The 13927-nt window shown below is 45.6% G+C and overlaps 1 protein-coding gene across 2 annotated transcripts in view; it reads right to left on the bottom strand.

Annotated features, from left to right (window-relative positions):
- The window catches only part of ITGA6 (integrin subunit alpha 6), a 79270-nt gene extending 65650 nt beyond the window's left edge, over positions 1–13620 (bottom strand). For both annotated transcript variants that reach the window (XM_007965371.3, XM_007965370.3), the window contains exon 1: positions 13286–13620. In XM_007965371.3, the coding sequence (XP_007963562.2) occupies positions 13286–13467 (182 nt within the window). In that variant the 5' untranslated portion in view covers positions 13468–13620. The remainder of the gene's footprint in view (positions 1–13285) is intronic.
- Positions 13621–13927: the final 307 nt, after the last annotated feature.

Raw genomic sequence — 13927 nt, 5'->3', positions numbered from 1 at the left:
CCTGCCTTCAGTGGCCTCACAGTTCAGAACCCTCAGTAAGCTTTTATTCTGACAGCTAATAGATATATAATATTTATCAGTTTCTATTCTGATAGCTCCCAAATAGCTTATTAGAAATCTCATCATGAAAACATCAGTAAGAAAAAAGACAGCCTATTAAACTCAACAGGATGAGAGCAACAGAGAAATTAGTCATTACAAACTCAAGAATCTAGAGCTGCTCCCAGGTAATAGATTAACATGGCTCTAAAGGAAGAAGGGTGGGGAGCAGGAATTAATGAACAAGGAAAGTATTTGCAAGACAAGCTAAAGATGACCTTCCTACAAAGGACAGCTGTTAGTCCAATTGGTGTTCCCTGAACAAACAGTCTCTTCCTTTCAAACTTAAAGCCACAAATCAAGCCTCAGCTTCAACCGAAACACAGAATGCAACTAAAACCACTCTTGGTTTCATCTTAAAGCTACCAAGAGTTAAGGAGTACTAACAACATATAAATGACAAATAAGCTAATATAGCCAGGCATTTTATCACTTGCAATTTTCTGTTACTCAATTAAAAACTTAAATTACTTGGTTTTTCAAAGGTGCCAGGTATACAACTGCTGAATTCAACTCATAGCAGTCCTTAACCAGATTGGAAAAACACACAATAAGCTTTGAGACTAAATTTCAACTTGTACCATAAATGTTAAACTTTTAATTTCATTGCCACTAATACACATTAGAATATAGTATTAATGATATATGATTTAGCACAATCATATATTGAGTTAAAGTTTGCTTAGCTTATCAATACTTTATGGCCTCATAATATGAAACAACATCATTTCCAGGCAAGAAATGATGTGAATATACTTAACAGTACTGAATCATACACTTTAAAATGGTTAAAAAAAATTTTGTCATGTATATTTTACCACAATTTTTTTTCAAAGTACCAGCGTGTAAAAGATCATTCTAAAGAAATGGTTACCCTGGTTCTTATTCTCTAAAAGCCTTTAATGTATTTGGGGAATCAAAGAGCTCAACGAATACCTACTGAATGTCCATTTCTATGTATTAGATTTGAACCAAAAATGAACAAGACTGACGTCTTGTTCTTAGGAAGCTCACAAATCAACAGGAATCATATCCATCAGGCAGACATTTATAGGGTGCCTTCCATATGCACAGGATTTAGAAAGGCCAAGAGGGCAAACAGGTGCTGCCTTATTTGCAAATACCCACACAACAGTGAAGGCTGACCAACGTTGACCTGAAGAATTCTGAGACTCCACTGAAAAAATGTTTTATGGTCATTTGGAGTGCCCTAGTAAGCACGGAAAGGGTGACAGTGGCTGTATTTGCTACCTCTCCCAGCCCACTATATAGGGGACATTTAAAAACCCAAGATAACTATTCTATCAAAGGCAAGATTTATGTGGCACAAGTTTAACTCCAAGAATGGGCTATTTCACCAAATGGAACATGTGTATGGCATACCATCAGGTGGACTGGGCACTGGGAGCTAGGTTTCAGGGCCCACATTGCCACCGACTAGCTGTCACTTCACTTTTCTGGGTCTCAGTCTTCTTTCTATAGAGAAAAGGTTGAGCTGGTCAGTGCTTCCCCGCCATTTTCACAATAGCATTGTATGATGGAGGCAGGTGAACATATATAGAGGTATACTGCAAAGCAACCACCAAAAGCTTGCAATGTGTTTTGTATAAGCACACACTTCATTTTGTACTATAATGAAGCTTTTATACCATCACCATGCCACCTCAGGCAGATGTTTCATATCTGATTTGCAGCACACCAGGGGAATGGATGCCCAAGTCCTGATGACTCACATTTTTGCAAAATTCCAAAGATAGTCTCTATTTCCTTCTGGATTCAGCTTTCCCTCAAGGTCTATACCAATCATCTTGAAAGAAGAAATTTGAAAAAGGACAATATTTTAAAACCCAAAGTGCAGATTTAACCTCATTTTCTACACTCCTGAAAATTCAAGAAGGCCATGTGTCCTTTTTTATTCAATATATGCAGTGAGATGCTGAATACATTGACTAGGATTACAAAGACAAGTCAACCAGGCCAGCAGGAATAGGAAGCACAGCCTTGGCTCTCCTGCTGTGTTCCCGGAGCTGGCTTCCACCCTGTACTACAGGCACCCTGTGTCAACCCCCTCCTGTCCACTCAGCCTGCAGGATACACCAATACTGTGCCATCCAAGGCACTACCCAATTCTGGACCTGCAGACCCACATGGGAAGAGCTCTCTCCACACCTAAAATGAGGCTTGTAAGACCTCAAAATAAAAAGCCGTGGTTCTCTGTAGCTCAAATATAGCACAAAGGTCTGCAGATTGCCAAAGAGTTTTGACATGTTGCCATCTTCTCTTTCTTCTTCCAAGTCCCGTATTTCCCCTTCCTGTCTTCGTCAAGACAATGTATACTTCACGGTGGCCTGTGGACTGCCCTCCAGTTGCAGTCTTCCATAGGGAAAGTTAACCTTGGACCTGGCCCCCAAAGGGTAACCTCTGCTGTCCACCGGACTGAAAACATAAGAGAGCTACAAAAACTCCCCAGTGTGAGGGAATTACGTTCATATCTTACTTTAAGAGACCCATAACAGTAAAGGTTGACGTTGATTGGATGTGCCAGGCACTCTGCTAAGTGCTTTATCCTCACCTTTAATGTTCACAACCCTTTGAGGTAGGTGCTATTAGTACCTCCAGTTGACCAATGAAGACAAGTAATTTGTCCAACATCAAAATCCATAGAATGTAAAGGAGCTGGGATTCAAACCCACATCCATCTGCCTCAGTGAAGTTCTTACTCCCAATGAGGCAAACTTTTACACAACTACCGAGTAACTTAGAGCTAATGACTTATTATTCACTGAGAAATTAGAAGCATGGAGAAACCTGGTGCCCTTCCACCAGGACAACTAGTCACCCACCTGCATCGGTGCCCCTCATCTGGCCTTTCTTCCTCTTGATTGTTATGAGCTACCCTTGCTCCAGTCATCAGGCCAGCTCCCCCACAGTACGTTCTCTCTCACCTACTCGGTTGGTGAGGTCACACCAACAGTTCTCCCCTCTCTTGCATTAACTTTTCCTTTTTGACCGAATCATCTTCATCAAACCAGCTCACTATAATCTTCTCCCATGTTAAACAAAACAAAAACCCACTATTTCCCCTTCCAGTCCCCATGGCTCTGCTCCCCTCTACAGAAAAACCCCTCAAGAGTTCCTATGGTCTCCAATTCCTTCTCTCCTGTTCTCTCACAAACCCACTCCAATTAGGCATTGCTCCCACTCCTCCCCATCAGTGCTCTCACAAGGTCACCAGTGGCTTCTACACTGCCAATCTCGTGATCAAATCTCAGTAACTGTCATTTGATATAAATGATCTTTCACTTCCTTTCTGAAACACCATCATGTGGCTTCCAGGACCACACACTCCCTCCCTCTCCTCCTGCCATAGGTGTCAGTCTCCAGGGCTCTCCCTAACCTCCATGTGTAGGAACACCATGGGGCTCAGGCCTCGGTCCCCGTCCTTGGTGCCCTCATCAGTTCATCATTCTAAGCACAACCTAGAGGCTCCTCTACTTGCATCACCAATCAAACCTTTCCAACTGAATTTCAGGCTTTTAAATTCAATTTTTTAAACTGACTCAGCTGCTTACTCAATTGCCTAAATAACTCACTTGGTTGTCTAGACACTCCAAACCTGACACATCTAAAACCATACTCCTGCCCTGCCCCCAAAATCTATTCCTCTCACATTTCTCTCCAAACCATAATAGAACTCCATCCTTCCAGCTGCTCAGATCAAAAACTTTGGACACATTCTTCTCTCTGTCTGTCCCAACTGATATCTAGTCCACAGGAAATCCTGTTGATTCTACTTTCAAGACATATCCAGAATCCAAGCACTTTTTATTATCTTCATTGCTGCCACATTGGTCCAAAGCACCATCTGTTTATTACAGGAGCCTCCTAGTTAGTATCATTACTTCTATCCTTGTCCTCATACAGTCTACCCTCAAGGCAGCAGGCCAGAGAAATCCATGTAAAATCCAGGTGAGGTCATGTCCTACTCTTCTCAGAACCTTCCAATGCTCTCCCCCATCTCATTCACGAGTAAAAGCCAGTCATTCGATGATCCATAAGGCCCTATACAATCTGCCTCCAAGGAGACTTGCTGCTTTGCCTGAACATGCTTCTGCCTTAGGGCCTTTGTGTTCACCATTCTCTCTGCCAGGAAGGCAGCTTCACCTTCTCAGCAAAGTCTTCCCAGGTGGCCCTATTGCTGACTACTTCCCTCCCCATCTGTACCTCCCTGTTCCCTCTCTCCACTTTATTTTTGCAGATCACACCAACCATTCTCCCCTCCCTTGCATTAACACTTCTGCATTAATTATTACTATCTAACATAACACACTTTTTTGTTTATGGTTTGTCTCCCCAGTCAGAACATAGGCAGGGATGTTGTCTATTTGCTGCTGTAGCCCCAGCACTAGAACTATGCCAAATACATAGTAAATATTCAGTAAGTATCTGTTGAATGAACAATTTCTATAGGAAAACCCCAAAAAGCTGGCCATGGTTTCTCTGGCAGGTCTAGAGCACATTCCCCTGTTGTTCAAATAAAGACAAAAATCCCTATTTCTTTTGGGTTAAAACAGAAAACAAGTATAAATCAACATGTACACACACAGAGAAATAAATGAGCTTACAGAGCTTACATATTCTACAATATTGAAAAACCTTCTCAGCTGGCTTCTGGCATGGCTGCTAAGCTTGGGGAGAGGGATCATTGTCTCTCAGACCTTACCTCCCAGATCATCCTGAATGAGGGTCCTCACAATGCCTCTCCACATTCCTACAACCCCTTCTCAGTTAACCTCTGTAGCAGCCCTTTCTAAATAGAGGGCAAGCCTTAGAAGGTACTTTTCTTTCTAAGCTGGCTTATCTGATACAGTATCTGAAATGGCTTTCCCATGTTCTTGGCATTAAAACACTTCTCTAGTCTGGGATTCCCAAAAGTCCTCCCTCAGTCTTGGCACCATCTAATTCAATAGGTGTCTCCTTCAGCCTTCCCCAAGGCCACTGTCCTTGCGCCTCTAAAAGGCCCAGCAGTGCCCAGACCCATCTCTCTTTGCACTTGTAAATTCATGGAAGTCTTCTTCATTCATCACCCAGGTCTTTAAGCCTCTCAACTTTTTCAAAGTATTGTCTTAAGTCAGCACCTGGGCCTAGTCTCAACAGCAGTAACGAGGCCTCACTGGCAAATATTAATAATATCCCTTTCCTAGAATTATGTCTTTGCATGTCCACCTGATCACTTCTGAGCCTCTTGGAACTCTTCCTTTTTTGAAAACTCTTGGGGCTGGACACAGTGGCTCACACTTGTAATCCCAACACTTTGGGAGGCCAAGCCGGGCTGATTGCCACAGTCCGGGAGTTCGAGACCAGCCTGGCCAACATGGTGATATTCTGACTCTACTAAAAATACAAAAAACATTAGCTGGGTATGGTGCTGCACACTTGTAGTCCCAGCTACTCGGGAGGCAGAGGTAGGAAGATTGCCTAAGCCCAAGAAGGTCAAGGCTGCAGTGAGGTGAAATCGCATCACTACACTCTAGCTTGGGCAAAGAGAATGAGACACTGTTTAAAAAAAAAGAAAAAAAAGAAAGAAAGAAAAAGAAAACTCTTGGGTTTTGTATCACAGCAAAGCTGGATTCCTTAGGTCCAATCAACAGGTTTTCAGCACCTTTGATTGGAAAACAATGGCCTTTTTCCTACCTATCTCTAATCTCTCTGGAGCCTTGCAGAATTCTAAACATTTCCATTTCACAACTTTTATTGTTTTGATACCTTTGTTCTAAAGGGACATACATAATCACACTGCCAGTAACAGGCCATCACCCAACAAGATATATCAGGGGAATGGGGCCTAGGGAGGATTTCTTACTACCTTCAGCAAGGAGGAAGGAGAACAGAACAACTCCAAACTCTCAGTGCTGCTGAATGGGGCATCCATGCCAGAGGCCAACCATTCCACCCCTTGGCTGTGATTCACTTGGATAAGGATCCTCTTGTTAACTTTACATCACAATACTTTATCATAATGGCAGCATATCCGCAAGAGAAGGGCTCCTGATTCTGCAAGAACAAAGGAGGTATTTGGCTCAGGAAAGCTTAGGTTCGGTGACATTCTACCCTCTGGGTCTGAAATGTTTATTATCATTTCCATCTCTCTCAAACACACACACTTAAAACAACCTCAGTACAAATGAACGTCCTTTTCAAAATGAAGAAACCACAGTGACATTGATATCACCGAGCAACGCAAACACAGCTCTTGGGTAAAGAGGCATTACCGGGTGCTTCCTTACTCTTCAAATCACTAACCAGTGTGCCCCTTTCAAATTATTGCAAAGTTTATTTTTATTTCTATACTCCCAGGCTTAGAAAGCATGTTTCTCTCAAAGGCTTTTCTTATACTATATCTGAAATGGCTTTTCAAAAAAGTAAGTTTCAGATTGTATGACATGCAAAATATACTAGCCGGTTGGCAAATAAACATGCAAGCAGATACCCATGGCTCCACGTCACGAGTTTTTGCCTTTTGTACTTGCATTTAGTGGTACTTCCTCCCATTCCCCTAATTCAGAACAGTCATCTTCACCATTTAATTGGTTTGAGAGACTTCGTTTTCTAAACAGTCTTCTTGCCAATTTAGGATGAGATGAAGCGATAGTGGGACCCAACGTTGGAATCTGGCACGGGGCTGAACTGGGGAGGGTCTGCTGCCACACTGTGGCCTGTAAACAGTCTTCTACAAACATGCCAACCTCGGAATCGGTACGCTGGTTTGAGATCATCTTGCTTTGTTTATCTAACCGGAAAAGCCAGACAGCAGATTTGATGGTGGTTATCAAGCCCTGTTATTAGGTTGACAGGGACCCACGCTGGTGAGAGGCCCATCTACCTGCCCCAGTTCAGGGCTAATTAACAATTAGCCTTTTAACTTAGTTCCAAGAGATCAGTGTCTGTAAATCTAAATGCCAGTTTAACAAACAAACCTGCGAAGGAAACACTACTTCCATACTCTGCCCACCTACTTTCCAACCTCAGGCAGTCTTGTCATCAATAATCCACAAGCTCCTTCCTAGCAAACATTAGTGCCAAGCAAAAAACTAAGAAAAATAAATCGTCTTCAAACCTGCCCTGGGTGTTGTGCAAGTTATCCAGCCTCCTAGGGATGAGGGTGTGGGGGTGCTTTCAAGGTCATAGAGGTCTAAGAAGGCCTGGAAACCAGATAGGTGGTATTCCTTAGCAGTAAGCCCATCCTGTAACTGCACCACCCACCCTCCTTGGGTATCCAGCCCGCAGTCACTGCCCCGCCAGTCTGTGCACCCATCTGTCCACTCATCTCTGAACACTGAGACCTCACTGGGATTTATCTATGGCTTAGTGGCTATGAAGGGCTGCTAAGTAGAAGGCACGGCTCTTCTGAGACACACTTTCCAACTGGAGAATGGAATGGAAGAAAGGGAGAATGTACACTTAAACATGATGAAAACCAAACCTAAAAGGAGAAAGCACACACACAACACAGACCGGGAAGCAGGGAAGATGAAGACTGAAGACCAAGTTTGCCCAACATGCTACGGCCACTGCACCTCTTACAGTCTTGGTTTCCTCACCTATTTAACAAACACAAAGTGTTCCCTCTGGACCAGGACTACTCTAATGTGCGAGGATCCTAGCTTCACAGCTGAAGGCAGGAAGGCCTAGGAAGGTTAGGAATCCTGCACAAAGTCATAGCTAGTCAATGGCAGAAAAGGGTTTCATCCCACCTGGCTCTAGGCTCTGCTCTTAGTCACTACTTTATACTTTGCCTTCTGTGTAAAGGAGAAAAGCTAGTCTGACTCAAACGAAGAAGACTTTAAGAACAGATTCTTGGAGCACACTTATGGAAACTGACGTAACAGATCTGGGCTGGGCTGAGAATCACACTTTTATAAAAGGTTGCCCAAGTAGTTACCCTGAAGACCAGCCAGGTTTCAGAACCCCTAAGCTTCCTTCCAGATATAAAGTTATTTGATTCCTGAGTTGTACCCAAGCCCAGAAAGGGAAGATGGGCACTGGGGACTGAGACTACATCCACTTCCCACTGCTGCAGTACTTAATCTTTACCATCATCCTCCCAGGAGCCAGCGGGGGTGCTACACAGATTCCCAGATCCCACACTATGGCTCCCAGGCTCACCCCTGGAGTGGGGAAGCAGCCTTCCCACCATCCTACCGAAAGAGTTAAATACATCCAAGATTCCCTTACTATCCTTGAAGAAATAAACCTACTGCTATCAATTCACAAGTGACTTCACACATGTACTGCACACTTCCATTTGACTCCCACACTCCCGTCAACTTGCTCTCAGAAGGATCTCTATTCCACAGCCATCCTTCTCTATCCAGCCTCATAACAACCAACCACCTCAGCAAGTCCTGAATAACCACTGCAGTGTAGGTCAGCCTGTATTTCTGGGGTTAGGTTCTAAAGTCTGCCTTTAGGGCAAAAGCCAAGTGTAACTTAAAATCACTCATGAAAATCCCTTAGCTGGAACCCCTGCCTTTGAAAAATCAAAAACCAAGAATTAACTTCTTGTGTGTTTCTTCGCTAAGCTTATAGCTTCTGTTTCCTCGGAGGCAGAAGACACCGAGGCCTGAGCAAGGAAGGGCGAAGGGTTAGAGAAAGGGATTTCTCCCTCTTCACCCTCAGCAGAAAAGAGTTGATTTCACAGGTTAAATTGAGTGTACAATATCAGACTCTATTGTATTTGCAAGGCATATGCTAGGTGCTAGCAGGCAAAGAAATGAATGTAAGACCCCTGCCCTCACACAACCTATAATCCAGTTGGGAGAGATTAGATCATCTCGTAAAGATAGTGGATAACAGTTAAGCACAAACCATCAGAATTGTCAGACACAACGTGCTACAGACATCCAAAGGAGTTAAGACATTGCTTTAGTGTAGAATAGGGAAATTTTAAACTGATTCTTAAGCTATGATTATATGCTTAAAATGGGCCAATTCAGCACTAAATCAGTGTTTCAGGCACAACTGACCCTGTCATCTAAGCCTACGACAGTATTTTCTGTTTTGTCTCACTGTCCCTCTTGAAAATACCAAATAATTCACTGGCCTCACTGTCCACAGTAACATGGTGAGCCGAGGTCTTGAGGGAACCATGCGCCACAATTCTGGTACTATTTGGTTATTAAAGCTTAAATTAAATCTCAATATATTGTTATGCTAAGAGAGTCTATATAACTGAGAACACAGGATAACCGCTTCTTTATAATAAAGGAATCCTTTTATATAAGCATTTAACCTGACTTCCTCAACAAATTATTTATACCATATAAATATGTTGACCCTTTTTTTCCCCAATCCTGTCATTACTTGGTCTCACACCAGCCTGTGTTAAAATTAAACTTGCCTATTTCTGCTTTCTTGCAGAGTCCTAAGACTTCCTGTAAGTCTCGCTGCCCGTTTTGGCTTTTTCTCTACTCTTAGCATTCAAGGTGACCCAGCAATCCCTGGAAGATGGCCCTGGGCCACATGGCACTCCGAGTGAATAAATGCAAGGAAGCAAGTGCTTAGGTACACATCCTGAATACAGCTCTGATTCTTGGCTAGCTATAGCCACACTTCACTGGGCTTTTTCAGAAGGGAATGGGGTGGGGGCAGGCAAAGGACGGACGGACCCAGAACTTGTTCCAAGGCCAGCTGGAATAGCATCAATAGTAAGAGTCCAGGCACCAATACTTAAATAGATAGCCCTGGCCTATGCATATAGGAAAGCAGTTTGATAAATCAACACAATATAGTACACTTCCAAAATTCAGACGCTTGCCGATTTCTCCAGGTCTGAGGAACATTTCTGGCTTTTCTATTTAAAGATGGTACCAGCATGGGTCAGAGACATCAAATTCAAATCCACATTCTGTTAAGATTCTGCTCAAGCTGAACTTTCAGCTTCGGTCTGTAAAGAGAGGCAGTTGGACTAGATAATCTCTGGTTCAGAAAATATGATTTTAAGAGACGGAACATGACAGGTCTGAGAAAAGTCAAGAACAAACCTAGTAAGGGTCAGAACAGAACAGACAGTGGGCCTGGAGCATTTCTGGAAGACGGTGGTGATCAGAGAGAGAGACCCCATAAAGAAAATGATGGTTGGCAGAAATCCAAAATGACTTCATGAAACTATCTCTTATAGATCTCCTTCTAGGTTCTTCCCTGTGGTCATATATAGCTCCATCTCTTCCCAGAAGAGCTAAGAGTGATGATTCATAGGCTGGATATACCCACCGTCATCATCATATACCTTCCACCTCTGGAGATGACTCAATCTTAACTACCTAAGAGAAATTAAAGAGTCCAAGGTGCTCAGCCCCTGACCTCAGTCACTCGGCAGACCAACTCGGCTGACCATTGAGTAATCTTTTGGAGTCTGAAACTTCTTTAATACACAGCCTGAAAACCTGGATGAAGTTTTACGGTATCTACTTCAATTTTATAGTCTCCAAAGCTTTAGGAACACCCGACATGTTCTGAGGCTCTCTGACACAATATTATTCTGTCATAAAGTCATAACTAGAGTTTAAAATGTGACTGAAGAGTTAAAGGCACTATAGAAAATTTAAACTACAAAAATTTATGATAGGTCTTCTATGACGGTGCATTTATCTGACGGTCCCATGCATCTTTGATATTTTACTTCTCCTTCCTCAAAGTCCCCTGTTCATTAAACTCACTTTTGTTATAACTCTAATTAAGACCTATTAAAGTTAAGTTGCTTTGAACATGGGTTTCGTAAACATGACTGAGTTTAAAATATCATTACCCCAAAACAATAACCTTTGGCTTTACTCTGAGGCGATCTTACAATCACAGAATGTTTAAGACACCTTGTAAGGTACCTGACACACAGTAGGTACACAGTTACTGCTTCTTAAATGATCATTAACAGCTACCATTTAGCAAGTACCCATGCCAGGCAGGCATTAAGCACTTTGCATATTATCTCTTAATCCTCATAATAACCCCAGTAAGCAGTAACATCTTCATTTTACAGATAAAGAAATTAAAGCTCAAAGTAAATTAACAGCTGCTAATAAAAGGCCAACAAGGAATCTCAGCTTAGGTCTCTCTCCCAGCAGGTCCCTGAAAGACCCCCACTGAGTTTTTCCATAGAATTTAGGAAGCTGGTCCAGAAGTTTTCTCAATCTTACTGGCTCTGCCATTTACACCCACATTCTTTACTGTCAAAGGTGACAACTGACCTGTGCTATGGTCTGTGTGTGCTGGTTCTCCTGGGAAGACCAATGCTACTCCTGAAGCTGGAACACTTTACAAAAGCATGGGGGAGGGCAGCACGTGACATAAACCACAGCCTCTTTAAAGCCTGGACACTGCCTTTGGACTCCAGGAAACATACAGTCTTCCTTATACGGGGCCTCTCCCCTCTGTCAGCTGCTAAAAAGAGCATTTCTAGAAGGCACCAGACCCCACTGCAGGCTTATCCTTACCTCGGGAGGAGTTGCCTCCGCTCTATTACCAGAGAAGCCCAGCAGCAGTAACAAGTTTTAGCAAGCATGCTGCTAACCTTCACGACACAGATTCCTGGCAAAGTAACGTTTTGCAAATCTCTACTGCCAGGATATTTCTCGTCCCAGTACGTTCCCTTCACACTTTTTGCTTGAACAAGTATTTCAAGGAAGCCACCGGTTTCAGTGGGCCCCCGGTGCAGAGAGAGAATGCCCAGGAGAATGAATTCCCTCTGCTGGCCCACAATCATTTCTGCACTGACAAGCTCAAATTCTACACACCAAGTATTCCGAGACAATAAACGTCATCCATTATCTGAGTTAACAGGAACCTTTCATTTCAGATTTACAGCTTAACAACAATTATTTCTGAAAGAAAGCAGAGTATAAGCAGCTGGCCAGGCATACAGCCTCAGACCACCCTCCTAGAGCTTCCCCACCCCCAGCTAATTTCTGTGCTTCACCTAGCAGGTGTTATCAGAAAAAAACTACTGACTAAAATTCAGGGGCTGCAACATTCACGAATTCCAAAGTTGTTAACCGCTGAAATCAAGAGGTTTCCTCCAGTTCTAAAATCCATTCGCCTCTCCTAAACACAAAATCTCTTCACTGTGGCTGCACTTTGCTTTCTCCGGTCTGTTGGTCCTGGAAGGTCCTGGTTCAACTCAAGGCCTGGGTGGGGAGGGGAGACCTTTTGTTGCTAGAGCCTATTTTTCAGTAGCACAGATCAAGAATGCAGCCCCATAGCGATTAAGGCGACTAAGCGCCAACATACCCTCTCCGGCTTAAATAGCTCGATCATGTGGGAACCAAATACTGTTTAAGAAATAAAAGGGGAGGCCCGTAGTGCCAGTCTCCACTTTCTCCTGGGAGGTTTACCGCTACGGTCGGGGGTTGTCCCTTTCAAACCTTGTTTGCAAAGTCCAGGCTCAGATCGGACATTTTGCTTTAACCCCTTGGCTGTGCCTGCCCAACGCAGGAGCCGAGCGGGTCTCGGGTGCGGCCGGGTACTTTGGGGGCTGGGCACATCACTCAGACTTGTTTTCTCAGCTGATCTAGCCCAGAGAACAGGTGCTTGGTTAATTCCTTTTTTTTTTTTTTTCCAGGCGCGTAAAAGTATATCCTAAGGAGCGCCCCCGCCTTGCTGGGAAAGTCATGCAGGACACATGGAAAGTGGCTTTCCAACTTGTGCGGGGCGCGCGAGTCTGCGAGGGAGACGGGGTGCACAGAGAGTTTGGGAAAGGCCTGAACCATCCTGGAACTACGCTCCCTGCAAACCCACAGCAGAGCTGCGGTGACCCCGCACCCCACCCCTGCCCCAAACACACACGTGAAGCTCAGCAAAGCGTGCCACCTGCCGGGGTCTCAGCAAACATGCCCGGAGGGAAGGACCGGCGGAAAGCACTTTGTTTAAAACAGAAAAAAAAGTAAACTCTCCCGGGGCCCAGCCTAGCCCTCGGGTGCTCCTCCTTCCCGAGCTGAATGGGGGGAGGCGCCGCGCGGAGCGGGTCAGGGCGGGGAGCGGAGCGCGCTGAGCGCTGGGTGCGCCTCCACCGGCCCGGGCGCGACCCACCGGCCAACTCCTCCCCGGGGCCGGCGGGAACAGGGCGCGCCCTCGCCTCTCCTCGCGCGCAGGCCGGCGCGCCGGTGGGGGTGGGAAGGGTCGGGGAACTCACAGCCGCTTGTCCTCGGGCTGCAGTTGCCAGTGCATGGCCAGCGAGAAGCCGAAGAGGCTCCCGGGGTCCCCATATTTCCGGATCACGTTGTCCTCCTCAGCGTCCAAGTTGAAGGCTGAGCCGAGCCGGGGCAGAAGCCCGGCCGACAGGTAGAGCAGGCACAGCTGCCCCGCGGCGGCCATGGGCGGACGCACGGGGAGGGGAGCGGGGACCTGCAGCGGCCGCCCTGCGCTCCGGACTGAGTCCGAGGCTGCCGCGCTGCTACCGCCGCGGCCACCTTCGCCTCCTCTTGCCGCTGCGCCTAGCCCCACCCCCGGGACGGGTCGCGCTCTCCGTCCGGCCGCTCCCCCTCGCGGGCAGCTAGCGACCGCTGAATGAGCCCGTTGTTCTCTGGAGACTCGCAGGCGTTTTATCAAGTGACGAGGACGCCGGCCCCGCCCCTCCCCACCCTCTCGCCCCTCCTTGCGCGCCGGCAGCCCGGCGCACCGCCCGCACCTTACCCGCCGGCTCTCGCCTCTCCCGCCGCCCGGTACCTGCCCGGAAGCCACGACGTAGGAGACCCGGAGGCGAGCTCGCGGCGAAGCAGCCCCACTCCGCCGCCCCCTCTGGAGAGAATTGTGGTTGCCGAGCAGCGCAGAGCAA

This window comes from Chlorocebus sabaeus, chromosome 10 (genome assembly GCF_047675955.1).
Source record: "Chlorocebus sabaeus isolate Y175 chromosome 10, mChlSab1.0.hap1, whole genome shotgun sequence".
Taxonomy (NCBI): domain Eukaryota; kingdom Metazoa; phylum Chordata; class Mammalia; order Primates; family Cercopithecidae; genus Chlorocebus; species Chlorocebus sabaeus.
The sequence above is the reverse complement of the archived record's forward strand: the minus strand, read 5'-3'. Positions and strand labels throughout refer to the sequence as shown.